The 17,072-nt window shown below is 39.2% G+C and overlaps 1 protein-coding gene across 4 annotated transcripts in view; it reads left to right on the plus strand.

The window, feature by feature from the left end:
- The first annotated feature begins 2,577 nt into the window (after nucleotides 1-2,577).
- LOC113024706 (glutamate receptor 2-like) overlaps nucleotides 2,578-17,072 on the plus strand; it is a 122,872-nt gene continuing 108,377 nt past the window's right edge. For 3 of the 4 annotated variants that reach the window (XM_026171986.1, XM_026171985.1, XM_026171987.1), the window contains exons 1-2: nucleotides 2,579-2,878; nucleotides 16,265-16,405. In XM_026171986.1, the coding sequence (XP_026027771.1) occupies nucleotides 2,773-2,878; nucleotides 16,265-16,405 (247 nt within the window). In that variant the 5' untranslated portion in view covers nucleotides 2,579-2,772. Of the gene's footprint in view, nucleotides 2,879-16,264; nucleotides 16,406-17,072 lie in introns of all 4 variants that reach the window. The other variant, XM_026171988.1, reaches the window with a different exon arrangement.

A 17,072-nucleotide genomic window follows, 5' to 3' on the forward strand; every position in this document is an offset into this window, starting at 1 on the left:
TCTGGGAGGCTGTGGTTGCTGCTGCACGCAATGTTGATGGTGAACAGATCAAAACACTGACAGAATCCATGGATGGCAGGCTTTTGAGTGTCCTTGCAAAGAAAGGTGGCTATATTGGTCGCTGATTTGTTTTTGTTTTGTTTTTGAATGTCAGAAATGTATATTTGTGAATGTGGAGATGTTATATTGGTGTCACTGGTAAAAATAAATAATTGTAATGGGTATATATTTGTTTTTTGTTAAGTTGCCTAATAATTCTGCACAGTAATAGTCACCTGCACACACAGATATCCCCCTAAAATAGCTAAAACTAAAAACAAACTAAAAACTACTTCCAAAAACATTCAGCTTTGATATTAATGAGTTTTTTGGGTTCATTGAGAACATGGTTGTTGTTCAATAATAAAAATTATTCCTCCACCCTAGAGCTCCTCACTCAGCCCTTGTTATTTCACAAGCATCTCGTGTTCCTTTTCCTCATGTTGCCATCACTACATGTTGCTACACTATAGCCTTCTTCCTCTGGTCATCCACCATCACCATTTGTCCATTTGTAAAAGTCCCACAGGATGTTAGCTCGATCATTCTCAACTGCCCTAGGGAACGGGTCTTCCGGGCCATGTTCTGTACAGATAATCCTGTGCCGAATGTGTTTCACTAAAGGATAATAAGTGAATGTCCACAATTTAAACTTTAATTGCAGGGGATTATACTAAAGCAATTTAGCAAATAGTAATAATGACAAAAACAATAACCAAATCACTTAATCTATACTTATATAACTTACCTACTCTGAGCTAATGCTGATTTTGTTCTTATCTTTGGTGAAGAGAGGTTGGAGAGAGAATGAGCACAACCAGACCTAAAGTTGCACTTATCCCTTTGTTTCCAAGTAGATGATCATCTCCAAACAGCTGGCCATCCAGTGGAAGTATAATGTAAACCAAAATCCTTGTGAATTAACCACATAACATGGAAAAAATGAGATGCGATGGAAAGACAAAAATTACAAGATCAATTCACAGGTTCACAGATTGTGCTGCTGTTTTCACACTCGCATCCCTGCTGGAATTTTAACTTGAACCTCTTAGATCTAATCTTCTGAACTGCTCATCTCACAGAAGACAAAAAGGAAAGAACCCAAATCTCTATTACAGCCCACTTTTCTCCCCCCTCTCATGCTAGCCATCACATCTTCATATTTTGGTCATTCAGTCAAGCTGTTTACGTCTAATCATCCAGTGTCCACCCACACCCTATCTATCAGTCTCTGTTTATCCAACTTTAACACAAAGTTTAACCTTTAAAACCACTTTATTACATATTCTTTGTTATTTCTAGTATAGAGAGTTCACATCACATTTAAATATTCAGTCACACATGGATATAATTTATTCTGTTTCATTCAGTTTATGTAATTCAGATTTGTTTTTAGCACATTTTCACATGAACATTTATTGTAACATAATTCCTTTATAATTCAAATACAGAAGATAACACTTTCTTTTCATAATGTTTGTCAATCAACGTTTATTTATTTTTAAAATTTATTTTAGTCAACTTCTTTTATAAAATCATACATTTTGTGAGTCAGACATTCACTGAAATTAGTGGCTCCAGTGTGTCATGTTGACCCATCCTGCACCAAACACACACACACACACACACACACACACACACACACACACACACACACACACACACACCAAGGTCAGACTCTGTACAGGCTCTCAGTGAGGCCAGTTATTAGAATCACATTTATTGATTTATTATACTAGTTAACTTAAACATTTTTATTTTTATTTATTTTATTTCGATTCAACATGCCAGTATTGACCAATTGAACATATTTACATTTGCTGTGTTACAGTTTGATCAGTTTTAAGGGATTGCAGTAGTAAAACCTCATATAAATCCTGGTTCTGTGTTTAACAATTATTGTTCTGATTCAGGATTTTGTGTGACAACACAGTTATTGTCTTCCTGCATTCCTGGCTCATGTGCACACACGCACAATCACAGACACAATACTGAGCCATTAGAACATTTTCACTACTCAAACAACATTTCACATTTATATATAGATCTAACTAATTTTGATTTATCTTTGAGTAAGAATCCAAATGCCTTATTATTAGGACATACAGAAAAGCTCTGTTTTTGCACTTGGATCATTTTCAGTCACATAAGGCTGGATTTTAAGATCTATATCCGTTAGCTGTGATATAGAGGTAGCCGGGCGTTGGGTGGGGATGGCTTCAGTCTCTTTTTGCCCTACGTAACACGGCAATATATATAGACACAGCTGCTATACAGCAATGTGAAAATACATAGTAACATATTTAAAGGCGCATGTAATGATTACGATAATAAAAAAAAAGACAGAAGGAAATCATAATTATAATGTATATAATATAATTATTATAATAGTGTTTAGGCACTGCTTAATGCAATTAGAAATTAGTTATTGTAAAAATTCCCAGTGTGCATCTGTTATGTTAGAATTTGTGTCAGCCTCCTCGAGCGGAGGTTTATAATAACCTCATGTGCAGCAGTCGGCTGCTCTCGGTTCTCTCTCGTGCTTCATCGGCATTCCTGGGCAATTCAGTGCGCGCGCCCTCAAGTCCAGCTTCAGCAGCAGCACGCGCACCTCAGGCGACAGGATCGCGCATCTGCAGAGCCCGACACGTTTCTAAATAACACCGGAATAACGCCATGAGATTACATCGTCTTTGATGGAGGTGATGTTTTGGTAGGAACCTCTATCGTAAGATGCTGTGGTGTTGTGCGAGGATCCTGAACACCACAATGAAGCTGCTATTTTTGGTGGCACTCTTATGGCGCGGGGCATTGTGCGGATCTCCGAGCGTCCAGATTGGTAGGATTTTTATATCTGTCGTCGCCCGATCGTTGTCATCCTCACCTTTCCTGTTCCAGCGTGTATTAAAGCTCGTCTTTTACCCGTTCAAACCTTTCCTTTTCATTGTCTTTTCGTGTCTTCTTTATTGGCCCGTGGGCCTCTCTCATCTCCATCCTCTTTATACTGCTGTCAGTAACGCCAGGCCTCGTGATTGCACGGCTGCTGCTGCTGCTGCAGTGTTCTAATTGAGTTAATACGTTCATCATTTAAATAGTAAACTAAATAGATCAAAAAATAAAAGGAATTATATGCGTTCCAAACGTCTTGCTAACATTGCAGCATTCCGTCAATCTGCAATTGCTCCTGTGTGCACAGAAGTCTTAATGGTGCTGTCATAGGGACAAGTGAAGATCTAAGCTCACTGAAACGCAGCACATGAGACTTATTTCCTGAACTGCATTTCTTGTTGGACCTATATCCATCAAGCCCTTAGTGGAAGTGGGTGATTTTCAGCATTTCATTAAAATGTTAGAATAAGCTATAATGAACATTACTGGTTGTTTGTGTAAAGTTTTCCATTATTACACTTAGTTAGCTTTCAAATCTACAGTATTTTATGCTATTCAGAGTTTTTCCTCCTCAGTCACATTACACTGCTTTTACATTTGAACTATAAATCTCATACTTTACACTTTACATACTTTACATTTACTTTACATACATGATGCAGTGCTGGAAAATCTTTTTAAAAAAATGTTTTTTAAATATCACAGCAGCCCTTTCTCTGTGGAGTAGGTATGTTTTTCCATCTGAACTTAAAATTTTGGTTCAGCTGGATTGTTTGGCTCGTATTTAGTAAGACAAGGTTGGAGTAGACTAAAACATACATTTATATTTTGAACAAATTTTAAATTATATTTGAAACTTTTATAAGACATTGTTGTATCAATTCTGTCTTCTGAGGACTGCATAAGTCTAAAAATGTAGCTTTTCACAAAAAGCTACTTCCACACCTTGGTTAAGGTTTATTAAAATTTATTAATGTAACTAAAATTCAGAAGGCTCGAATAACACGTTGCAAACAATAATTTCACTATGAGAGTATTGAAAATGTTATTGAAAATGTTACTTAAATATTTCTGGAAAATATGCAAACATTAGAAAAATATCTCTGTAATTTTTAAATTTCTGGCATTTTACAATATTATTTTTGCAAACATGAGCCTTTGGGTTAAAGGCTCATTCTTGTATCACTCTCTTCCACCCTAAAGAGGACTATGGATCACTAAGCATCACTCCAGTTCTTTTTGCCCTCAGCCCATGTAGTATGCTTCTGATGATGTCTGATTTAGGAGTGACATGGCATTAATAATGTGATAGCTATAGCAGGAGCGTGTCTAAAGAGGGGTGTTGGGTGGCAAAGGTTTTGCCAAATAACTGATTTTGTGAGACACACTACTTAAAAAATGGTAAAACACTTAGGATCTATCAATATGTTAAACGTGTTAGCTCACCATTTCCGTTACTGGTAGTCCAGAAGTCCAGCTCCCAAAGACAACAACTAACTGTGGCCATCAAGAGGGCGGTAAATTATAGGATTAAGACTGGCACTTAATGACACTTAAAGACTATATGGAGGCAATGAAAGGTATTTTCCCCAAAGTTTTTCCATTTTACTATATGACGAATTAGTCCAGCATTTCAAAGTATAAATGCTTGCAAAGATATGAACTCAAACACTGCTGATTTTGTAGTCTGGCCATTTGACAATATTTACTCTAAACCTGCAAGGGGCTCTTAAATAGAAAAAAAATCAATTGTGAAATAAGACAAAATTATACATTTCTTAAGCAGAGGGTTTGCTGACCTATCTATAATGGGCAGCTTATCTGCCACATCAAGACAGTTCCACAAAGTCTCCAGATGCTACTGCTGATATGGGTCTGTGAATGCAATCAGGCAGAAGAGAAGTATCTTTGGGCTGATTAAGGAATGGGAGCTTTAGAAAAATGATTATATATTCTAACCTAACGGAGACAGAGAAGCAGACATTATATATGTATACTTCAAAGGATTTATATTTCATGTGCTATGATGAAAACACATGAAATATCAATAGTAATTAAAAAAAAATTATTAATTTAAAGGGGAAGGAAGAAGAAGAAGAAGTAAAAAATACTTAAAAATCTACCAAACTGTGCTGGTGCTTCCCATAGACTAAATTGTGTTTATTCATAGGCATGAAGTCCATTTCCTTATTTAACATCAAGCAAGTAATTTATATACTTAGCAATGAATAACATGGCCCCTAGAATAATAATGTAGTCTTGCAAGACCCAGCTGCTGTGTCCACATGACAGAATTGGTAGTCTGATGCTAATAAGACACAAACCCTAAATACCTCAGCTTAACACCTAACCCCTTAACCCAACTCTAACCACAATGCCACGGCTGCCAGAGGTAAGGCGAGATCAGAGAAAGGGTATGATAACCGTCTGAATAAATGCTGAGCATAAAAGTTGAATGAAAATATAATTTTCTTAATTTTCATGTTTAAGAATTTCAGGTTATTACCTTATTACCTTCCCTGGATTTTTAAAATATTTTAACTAGTGAAATCTCAGATATTGTAATGTATTTCTTTCAAATTATAGATCTAAATTAAGAAAGGGAAATATAAATGTCATACTTTTATCTTTAATTGTTTTTAAGGTATATTCAAGAATGGCCTCAGATTCCAATGTGCCAAAATGGCCTGAAAACTATGATATATGAAGGTAAAAGCACATATGTTCAAACTTTGAACCAAAAGATTAACATTTTTAAGCAAATCACAGATAGTGAATCAGAAAATGTTCTAAAAATGTATATATTTGAAACATTAAAACAACACAGCTTTATACCAACTTTGAACCAACTTCCACAGGTTGGATATTACAACCTCAAAAGCAGTCTCTTTATTTTCTGTAATGTGACCAGAGGCACCACCTGCAAACTGAACCCCAAGATGCTCTCTGATGCTTTCATGAGAGTGGGAATGTGTTTGAATACTACATAGAAAGAACTTAGGCACAGGAAAAAGTGACTGCATGAATGTGTGAATGCACCATGTTGTATAAAGCTTGTTGAGTACTCAAGTACAGTAGAAAAGCACTATACAAGAACAGTGCATTTACCAATCCTACTTTATGACTAGCCTATGTAAAGACGTCACACATTACCTTATAGAGGACTCCGTGCAAATCCTTGAAGCAGCATTCTGGACAGTAATTGAGGTATGACAGCATGTATGAACATTTCCATTTCACCTGAAGTTCTGGAATGCATGACTTGATGCCAGAGACAATCGTTCTAGTAGACAAACTACACAAAGTGTAGTGGAAATATTTGTATAAAGCTACTTAAAGACGCGCCCTTATTCCCACATGATCACCACTGCAGGAACCTCTGCATGTTTGATTTGGCACATTTTTATGCCAGATGCCTGTGTTGATGCAACCCAAGGGATTTGTCACTTCCCGGGATATAACAGGGGATTGTTCACTTTGTAGGCAAATGTGTAAACAATTACACTGTGGAGCCATAATTTAAAACATAATATTTCAGAAATATAGTATATTCTATACAATTTGTAGATTATAGTGTAGAATATCAGGTATGTGTACACATACAAGTAATTTAGCTTGTGTCCTTAACAGAGTAGACAAACAGACAATAGCAACATGACACAGAAAATAAAGCATATTTATATTTATATGTGCAGAGTGCAGATTCATCCATTCATTCTCTTCTGCTTATCCTTATGAGGGCCAAAGCCTATCCCAGCAACCATTGGACGAGAGGCGGGGTACCACTCTGGACAGGTTGCCAGTCTGTTGCAGACCTAAGACATAGATACAGACAAAAATTCACACTGTCATTCACACCTATGTGCAATTTAGAATCACCAGTTTACCTAATACCTCTAACTGCATGCAGCATACCCGGACAGAACCCACACAAACACGGGTAAAACATGAAAACTCCACATAGAAAGGCCCCGGCCACATAGTGGAGATGAAATCCAAGCCTTCTTGCTGTAAAGCAACAGTGCTAATCACTGTGCCACAGGTATATAATGAAATAAAATCATGAAATAAATGAGGTATGGATAACTGTCAATTATGTATACAGTATGTATTTCCAGATTTGTGAATATCCAGCCCTACATTTACTGTCACATTTGCACATATTGCCAATTTACAATCACCTGTTAAAATAATCCTGCTAAGTGGGGACTGTGGCAGAACAGCTGAGTAACCACAGAGAACACGCACAGACATCCAAACTCCATACAGACAGCTAGATGGGCATGAGCTAATCACCACCAACACTAACATATCCTCCTTTCTTGTGTCCAGTAGGCTAGTTTATGTGTGTTTATTCTTAGATGGAGTCAGTTATGTCTTAAGTTTAAAAAAAATTTCTAGCCTTTGTTGTCTGGCAGCTTTTGCAATCAGAATTATGATCTGAATGCAGCGTGGTAACAAACACATTTTCTTTTCCAAGATGAGCTCTATAAATTCTCTCTTGGCTACTCTTGTTCATGTGCTTCTTTTACATGTTAAGTTGTTAATTTCTATGAACATTATTTCTGTTATTACAGTACATGTGTAACATAACAGTGTCAAAGCTGAAAAGTAGGAGAGAGAGAAAAAAAGGGCAGAAAATATATAAAAAGATAAAGAGAACAGAGAAGCAATAAATCGCCAAAAGCTGCAAGTTTAACAAAAAAAAACATACAAGAAAACAATCACAAACAGCACCCGGAAGAGAAAAACAAATCAACCGTCTTGTGTTGTGTGTGTGTGTGTGTGTGTGTGTGTGTGTGTGTGTGTGTGTGTGTGTGTGTGTATGTTTATGTGTATGCATAAGGTTCCTGGCTCCAGAATTGTCTGTGCAGTGGGTGCATATGTTTGAGTGTATAATGCCCACTTGGAACATGTATAGTGTGTTCTATGGAGAGGTTTGTGTAAGTTGTAAGTTGGGACTTGCAACATTTTGATCGTATTTAAGCATATGTGTGTCCAGGTAACCTTAATGGAGAGATCTCGCTCCCATTTGTTAGCTGGGCCCTATTTCAGGAAGCCGGTTTAGAAAACTCAGAGTGAAAAACGATACTCAGGGTTGAGTAACCCCGAACTGTCCAACTCGGAATATTCGGTTTCAGAAAGGCTGATAACAATTAGTTCAATCAACGCGGAGTTGCTTTAACCCCAAGTTAAGCGCGCGCACGAGGATACATAAAGCCCTGATTAGTGGAGCACAGATTAAGCGAGTCACCATGGAGACGGAGGGAAAGAAGGCGCGGTCAATGTATTTTACAGGCTGAAATTCTGATGGCAGCATATGCCGATAACATGCAAATTTTGCGGGAAAAAAGTAACGCAGCCTCAGCTGCAAAAGAAAGAGAGCATGCATGGCAAAACAAAGCCGACAGAGTCAATGCGTGAGTGTTAATTTAAACATTGATCTAGGGATTTCCACCCATTTAACACGTTATTTTATTATATTTTATTTTATTTTTTATTTCATACATTTTATTTTGTGATGTGATGTGAGCGCAGGTGCAACCCAACAGGCCCCAAACGTTCCTGGCAGCAAGTAAAAATGAAATATAAAAATATAGTCCAAACAGGTGAGGTGTAATTGTATTATGAGCCATAGTGCTTGGTCTGTTTGTCCGATGTAAATCAATTGCAGTTAGAGGCTACATTAATTTTCTTTCTGTAAGCACTTATTGAAATTATCTGAGCACATTACAAGTACATATTTGCTTACTCTGTATGCTCAAATGTGACCCGTTATAGCCAACGGAAAAAAAAAGTGGAGGCCCGAAAAACAGGTGGGGGTCCTCCTCCACCACCACTCACAGAGGCTGAGCAGTTGGCTTCCACATTTGTGATAATGTTGGCAGCATCACATATGATCTTCACAGTGCAGAGAACACAAATTAGCATGAAATAATTTGTTAGTTTGAAATGCTACAGGGAACTATGTACCTGTACATTAATGCTGTGGAAAGACGTCCTGTTCACATAGTCTCCTTCATTTACTGAAGGAGCAATGATTGGAATGTGAGTGCCATCTACAGTGGGGCAAAAAAGTATTTAGTCAGCCACCGATTGTGCAAGTTCCCCCACCTAAAATGATGACAGAGGTCAGTAATTTGCACCAGAGGTACACTTCAACTGTGAGAGACAGAATGTGAAAAAAAAAATCCATGAATCCACATGGTAGGATTTGTAAAGAATTTATTCGTAAATCAGGGTGGAAAATAAGTATTTGGTCAATAACAAAAATACAACTCAATACTTTGTAACATAACCTTTGTTGGCAATAACAGAGGTCAAACGTTTACTATAGGTCTTTACCAGGTTTGCACACACAGTAGCTGGTATTTTGGCCCATTCCTCCATGCAGATCTTCTCGAGAGCAGTGATGTTTTGGGGCTGTCGCCGAGCAACACGGACTTTCAACTCCCGCCACAGATTTTCTATGGGGTTGAGGTCTGGAGACTGGCTAGGCCACTCCAGGACTTTCAAATGCTTCTTACGGAGCCACTCCTTTGTTGCCCGGGCGGTGTGTTTTGGATCATTGTCATGTTGGAAGACCCAGCCTCGTTTCATCTTCAAAGTTCTCACTGATGGAAGGAGGTTTTGGCTCAAAATCCCACGATACATGGCCCCATTCATTCTGTCCTTAACACGGATCAGTCGTCCTGTCCCCTTGGCAGAAAAACAGCCCCATAGCATGATGTTTCCACCCCCATGCTTCACAGTAGGTATGGTGTTCTTGGGATGCAACTCAGTATTCTTCTTCCTCCAAACACGACGAGTTGAGTTTATACCAAAAAGTTCTACTTTGGTTTCATCTGACCACATGACATTCTCCCAATCCTCTGCTGTATCATCCATGTGCTCTCTGGCAAACTTCAGACGGGCCTGGACATGCACTGGCTTCAGCAGCGGAACACGTCTGGCACTGCGGGATTTGATTCCCTGCCGTTGTAGTGTGTTACTGATGGTGACCTTTGTTACTTTGGTCCCAGCTCTCTGCAGGTCATTCACCAGGTCCCCCCGTGTGGTTCTGGGATCTTTGCTCACCGTTCTCATGATCATTTTGACCCCACGGGATGAGATCTTGCGTGGAGCCCCAGATCGAGGGAGATTATCAGTGGTCTTATATGTCTTCCATTTTCTGATGATTGCTCCCACAGTTGATTTTTTCACACCAAGCTGCTTGCCTATTGTAGATTCACTCTTCCCAGTCTGGTGCAGGTCTACAATACTTTTCCTGGTGTCCTTCGAAAGCTCTTTGGTCTTGGCCATGGCGGAGTTTGGAGTCTGACTGTTTGAGGCTGTGGACAGGTGTCTTTTATACAGATGATGAGTTCAAACAGGTGCCATTCATACAAGTAACGAGTGGGGGACAGAAAACCTTCTTACAGAAGACGTTACAGGTCTGTGAGAGCCAGAGATCTTCCTTGTTTGAGGTGACCAAATACTTATTTTCCACCCTAATTTACGAATAAATTCTTTACAAATCCTACCACGTGAATTCATGGATTTTTTTTCACATTCTGTCTCTCACAGTTGAAGTGTACCTCTGGTGCAAATTACTGACCTCTGTCATCATTTTAAGTGGGGGAACTTGCACAATCGGTGGCTGACTAAATACTTTTTTGCCCCACTGTATACAGCCAATCACGCCTGGGAACCGTGAGAATAAATGTAAAATTTAAGTAGTAGTTCAAATATCACCACATCATGAATTAAGTTTCGTTCATCCTGATACCTGCAATTTTGTGGCATCCCTCTTTGATAAATCTTGTGGGTCTATGACCGGGGAACACCACAAACGAGTACAGGAGACGTTTCAGTGCAACTGTAACATTCCTGACTGCCCGACAGACGGTAGCCTTGGAAACGTGCTCAGCGTCACCAATATTATACAGAAAGCTCCCGTTTGCAAAAAACCGAAGTGCAATACAAATAATATGTACAGAACTGAGAGGATGTCGGCGATGTGTCACATGAGCAATATTAGGCCTGAGGATGTTATTCAAATGAATTATAGATTGTGCTGAAAAACGGTAACGTTCACACAGAAAATCATCAGGAAATGATAAAATGTCCGAACGCGCTCTAATCACTCTCTCCCGGCGGAGAGCTCTGCGGAGAATTTGGGCTTCAATATCTACTGGCTCTTCAAGGAAGGAGCACGCCATGTCTGACACTTCCTACAGTCAGGTTTCCGACAAAGAGGCGGAGAAAGTCAGGGTTAGTTGAAGTAAACCTGCTAGGGGGCAGGTTAGCTTCACGGAGTGTGTCGTCATAGTAACTCACTCAGAATTAATCTAAACTCGCTTTGTGAAACCGAAAACCCAGAGTTTTCGTTAACTCAGGGTATACTTACTCAGAGTTTGCACTAAACCGGCTTCCTGAAATAGGGCCCTGGAAGTAAAATTGAGTCATCGATTTTTAACAATAACATTTTTTGATAACAATTTAGGGATACAAAGATTTAAAAATGCTCTTGCCCATGTATGCATTTCTAAGTTCAGCTGACGGCTGTTTTCTGTACGATGGACTTGCTGATATTCAAGAAATTTACTGTTGCTGATTCCATAATTTGATAAAAGTTCTTTGAATGAAAATAAGTTTTCTCTTGAATAACATGTTCTGGACACACATTTGGATTGTTTCAAATGGTTGTCAGTTTACATGAGGTAAAGGAAGACTTTGTTTTTTTTAGAAATTCCCAGCAGGATGTCCAACTCGAAGTGTTTCTGCAAAGACTTTTAAGGCAGTTATGATTCTTAACTCTAGAGCTAATAAAAGGCAAATCAGAGATTTTTAATTTTCTACAGAATGCTTGTCCTAGGTCCAACCATGGGTTGTCTACTGAGCTTGATTTGATCCAATTTGAAGAACAGCAATCTACTGGCTAAGAAGTAGTGATAAAAGTTCCTCATCCAAGCTGTATATGATATCTTACCGAGTCCTTATACCGCTGCTTGCACCATGACCAGCTGCTGATGGTAGCTGGTGAAAGCATCTCCTCGGTGATAACAGCAAATAAGCAACAACCTAACGCTCACAATCCAGCACACATTGCAGAAACATCTTTGTGCCCAGATATTGTGATAATGTCAGAGGCCTCAAGACAGATAGCTCTGATAGAATTGATGGTTCCTTGGAGACCACATAGAGGGCATTTGGAAGGTAGCTGGCCAAATGCCAGGGTGTTCTGGAAGAGTGTTGGAGGGTTAGCAAGCATGCCCTGTGGAAGTAGGCTGCAGAGGCGTCACCGGCCAGTCTCAAGGGCATGATCAACCTCGGCTGGGTCACCTGGGCGAGGGTGTAAGATGTTGTAAGATCCTAACACCTAATGAACCCAGGATACATCACTAATGATCAGTGTTGGGACTAACGCGTTATTAAGTAACACGTTACAGTAACTACGTTATTATCCGGTTGTTCAGTCTGACGTCACTAGCCGTGTCTGGGTCTAAACTCCGCTGCAGGTCCATATATCAAACGATCACTATGGCATTACTGAGAGTTGAAAAACTGTCTAAATTCTTTCATCTTTAATAAAAATGATCAGCGTTCTGCTCTACCAGGTGTAACAATTGAGTTTAACATCCAGGCATCCATGAAAACGGAATTTATGACATTTAACGGAGTTAGAAGTTAGCAGGAAGTTAGCTCGCTAGCTTCTATCTAAATACAATATAGCATGTCCTGACTGCGGGGTTTTGGAAACAAATTAAAACGTACAGCTCTGTTATCACTTCCAGCATAAACGAAGACAGAAAACTAAACAGCAGTGACGTTTGTAGGGTTACTGAAGTTGGGCTAGCTGGTATATAATGATGTGCTACGTGACCGCTGGCGACACAGCTATGTTAGCATAATATAAACAAGCTAACTTTTTTCCACTTGATAAAAGTTACCGTGAGTGTTCTCGGTGGTCAGGAACAAATGTAATCGCATGGCAGGATGCTGTAAACGGACCAAACTTCAGCCAGGAGAACAACTGAGATAATCCATCCACAATACGAGGTTAGTCATTCATATACTGCTGCATGGGCTGGGCTGTAGTTACATCCTAAGGTTTTAAAAACTGAGCTTAAATAAATGATTAGCGGTAATAAAAGCCGAGGGAGGTCAACAGTGATCGCTGACTGTTTTAGGAGCTTTTTGAGATCAAATAGAAGAAAATACATAACATTAAACATGTTAACAACACAAATGCCATATTAAACGCAGACTACTTTAGACCCGGAAGTAGGATTCGTCGCGTCATCACTGAACAACCGGATTCTGGTAACGAGCACGGTAACTAGTTATTATGCCAAAACCGGGAACGCGTTACTCGTTACTGGGATTTAGATGGGCTCGTTATTCGTTACTTCGTGTGGTGGCTATCGTGGAGCTTCCACAGATTCAATAACATTAGCAAGTGGTGGAGGCCAGCAGGTGGATGAGGGAAAGGGAGGCAAGAGGACAGACCCGAAGCGGCCGCTGGTCCGAGAGTGTCAGGTGAACTGAACTTCAGGTAAGAAGTTATAACCTGCAGTCCATCTGGGTCAGATATAAACCAAGTTTAGTTGGAGTTTATTTTCGTTATGCTGACTTTTTCATACTGCGTGCTAGCTAGCATGAGGGAGTTTCTATACAGCTGGGTGGTGCTATGTTACTGATGTTGAACTTTGTTTTGTTCATAAGGTTAATTATTAGAGTTGCCAGACGTCCCGTAAAAAACGGAATCGTCTCGTATTCAGAGAAAATATCATGCGTTTCGTATTGAGGTGAAAAGGAACAGTTTGTCCCGGACTTCAGCTACAATGAAAAAGACACAAAGCTGGAGTTACTCTGCGTCTTTACGCTGCACAGCTGCCTCTTCTTCTCTCATCCTCTCACCCTCCCTCTCCTGTTGCTACTTTAATCATGAAACTGATCAATGATCAGCTGATCGGCTTTTCTCTCTTGTTTATTTATCGCCCACTTTGCGCCATGAAAGAGGAAACCAGCGGATGTCGCGGTAAACAGCAGCAGCACGTTTAAGCTTGATCAGCTGTTGTTAGAATTTATTTAATATTAATTTCTAGTATCAGCTGATGTTTGCTGGAGCCACAGCTGTAAAGCTGCTGGTCATGATGTCGGTTTGGTTATGTGGTGAGAGGGAAACATGAAGATGAAACCAGGAGATGTCCTTACTGAATCATCAGAGCTGTGATGGAGAAACAGGTTTACCTTTTAGTTAACATGAATGAGTTGAAGGGAAGTTATGAACTGTTTCTGAGAGACAAATAACACCAGGATCCTTTTCTAAGTAGCTGACAGCTGGTAACTGTGCAGGGGCGGGTCTAGCAAAGTGTTGCCAGGGGTCCATGTAGGGCATTAAAAGGGAAAGGGGGGCACAAGGAAATACTTTCTTATTCTCATTTAAAATGTCTCACTTTAAAAAAAATAATTATCTGAGTCTTGCAACAAACAATTGATAGATTGATACATATAAACCATCAGAACAGTGTACATCACTGTCACAACAGCGTTTGTTTTCATTCAAAGGCTTTATGATATTTGCTATAATGGTGGGCCGGTCTCTAGTCAAAATGCCCGGGACGATTTTTTTGTCCCAGTCCAGCTCTGTATGCAGCTCATCTGCAGTCTGGTGTTACCTACATCTTCCTATTCAGAAGGCAGAATTTCCGAGTTCTGAGTGCAATCGAAAGCACCGCGACTGCAGTTTTTGTGTTGGATGTAAAAAGCAGGCTAGGATAGAATCAGGTGGAAATGTGCACATTATTTTTTCCTTTCTATTGGTAGGTGGCACAGTGCACTTGTGGCAAGTAAGCAAGCTAGAAGACTGGCAATCTTGCTGGGTATCCAGTTACGGAAGCAACAGATTAGCAAGAGAATTTTGAGTAAAACCAAAGTTACTTTCCCTAGTAACTAGTTACTCTGAAAGTAACGAGTAACTTGAAGTAACTCAGTTACTTTTGATAGAAGTAACTAGTAATGTAACTAAGTTACTCATTTAAAGTAACTTACCCAACACTGCTAATGATGCATCCCAGCACATCCATTGGATGTGCATACATTTCTGAAATTTCTGATTTATACTTGCATTTCAAATTATAAAAATGATTCATTAGAGACATCATAGTAAACAAAATCACATTTTACCCACTCCGATGTTATGTTCTTTGTGTGCTTTTAGACCAGTTGTGGTAATACAGTATGTGGAAATGAAAAAAATAACTTCAGACATGTGAGGTTGTGTTGAAAGGAATGTTAAATGGCCTGTATTTATATAGCCCTTTACTAGTCCCTAAGGACCCCAAAGCGCTTTACATATCCAGTCATCCACCCATTCACACACACATTCACACACTGGTGATGGCAAGCTACATTGTAGCCACAGCCACCCTGGGGCGCACTGACAGAGGCGAAAGAAGGCAAGGTAAACCATTGTTAAAGGTGAAATACCGCAGAGAGCTATGTGTTATAAATCTACCTTCCACTTCTGCTACAGTCTTACTAATGGTAATGTTTATGTTTCTTTTAATTAACATCACTCTGCCTTTTTGTTTTGAGTTGTAACAGGACAAACGTGAGTGAACTGTGGAGTGGTGAATGTATGTACCGATTTTTTGGACATATGTCCTTTAGAGAGACAATGTCTGCCTGAGATAGATATCTCTGTCTCAGGCAGACTCTAGCTCAGAATTACTGATTAGTATTTCTATTGCTGTTCCTAAACCCAGACAAGAGTTCTGGGTCAGGAAGGGTTCCCAATGTAAAATATTTACCAAATCAAACATGCTGATAAATAATAAGATTTCCATATGGGATTGGCCAGCGCTTGGCTTAATGCATAGGTTGTCAGACAAGAGAGAGAGAGAGAGAAGGATTCTGAAGTAAGCTAGCTGAAGTGGTAGAAAGTTTCCCCATGTGGAAAAGACTGGTGATTGGAGCAGACTTCAGTGGACATGTAGGTAAATGGAAGAAAGGTGATGAGGAGGTGTCAGGTAGGTATGAAGTTTATGAGAGAAATGCAGAACATTTGAACTAATATAGAACAAACAAACAAAAAAGTAAATAACTCAATAAATATGAAAAAGGAGAGCCTAAACTGCTGAGATTCCATATCACATTATAAAAACATTCTGACGAATATAAAATTTAGCAATTGTTAATGAAGGATTGCAATTTCTTTGTTGTTGTTTTTTAAGACATAAAGTGGTAAAAATGTCCCTATCTCAACATGTTTGTAGCTAGAAAACCTGTTTCTCCACTTAGTTTTGTTTTTCTTTATGATCACGACCTTTTCTGTCTCTGTTTTTCTCAGGTGGTTTATTTCCCAGAGGCGCAGATCAGGAGTACAGTGCATTCCGAGTTGGCATGGTTCAGTTTGGGATGGCAGATTTCAGGCTAACTCCACACATAGATAACCTGGAGGTGGCCAACAGCTTTGCTGTTACTAACTGCTGTAAGTATTGATCTCTTCATTTTTAAACAAAAAAAAAAAAAAAAAGAATTATTTTTATTGGGTCATTATTTAAAAGTCTAGAATAATACTTGAAATTTAAAAAAATACAAACATGGCAATATGTAGCAATAGTTGTGCAGTGTGCTGTGGCTGTTCATCCTAACCCTAAACCCTTCAATTCAGTTTTATTTATATAGCACTAAATCACAACAGGGAAACAATACAGAGAAAACAGAGAAAACCCCAACAATCAGATGACTGACAATGAACAAGAGCTATGGTGATACTGGGAAGCAAAAAACCCTTGTTAACAGGAAGAAATCTCCTGGAAGCTGAAGGCTCTGCCTCTCATTCTACTTTTAAATATCCTAGGAACCACAGTATGCCCACAGTCTGAGAGCAAAGTGCTCTATTTGAGTGATACGGTACAGTAAGGTCTTTAAGACAGGATAGGGCCTGATTATTCAAGGCCTTCCATGTGAGAGGAATGATTTTACATTTGATTCTGGATTTAACAGGGAGACACTGAAGTGAAGCCAGTATTGGGAAAATATGCTCTGTCTTTCTAGTCCCTTTCAGTACAGTATGCAGCAGCATTTTGGATTAACTGAAGGCTTTTCAGGGAGTTTGTAGGACGTCCTGATAATAATGACTTACAGTAGTCCAA

The sequence above is a fragment of the Astatotilapia calliptera genome, chromosome 6, assembly GCF_900246225.1.
Source record: "Astatotilapia calliptera chromosome 6, fAstCal1.2, whole genome shotgun sequence".
Taxonomy (NCBI): Eukaryota; Metazoa; Chordata; class Actinopteri; order Cichliformes; family Cichlidae; genus Astatotilapia; species Astatotilapia calliptera.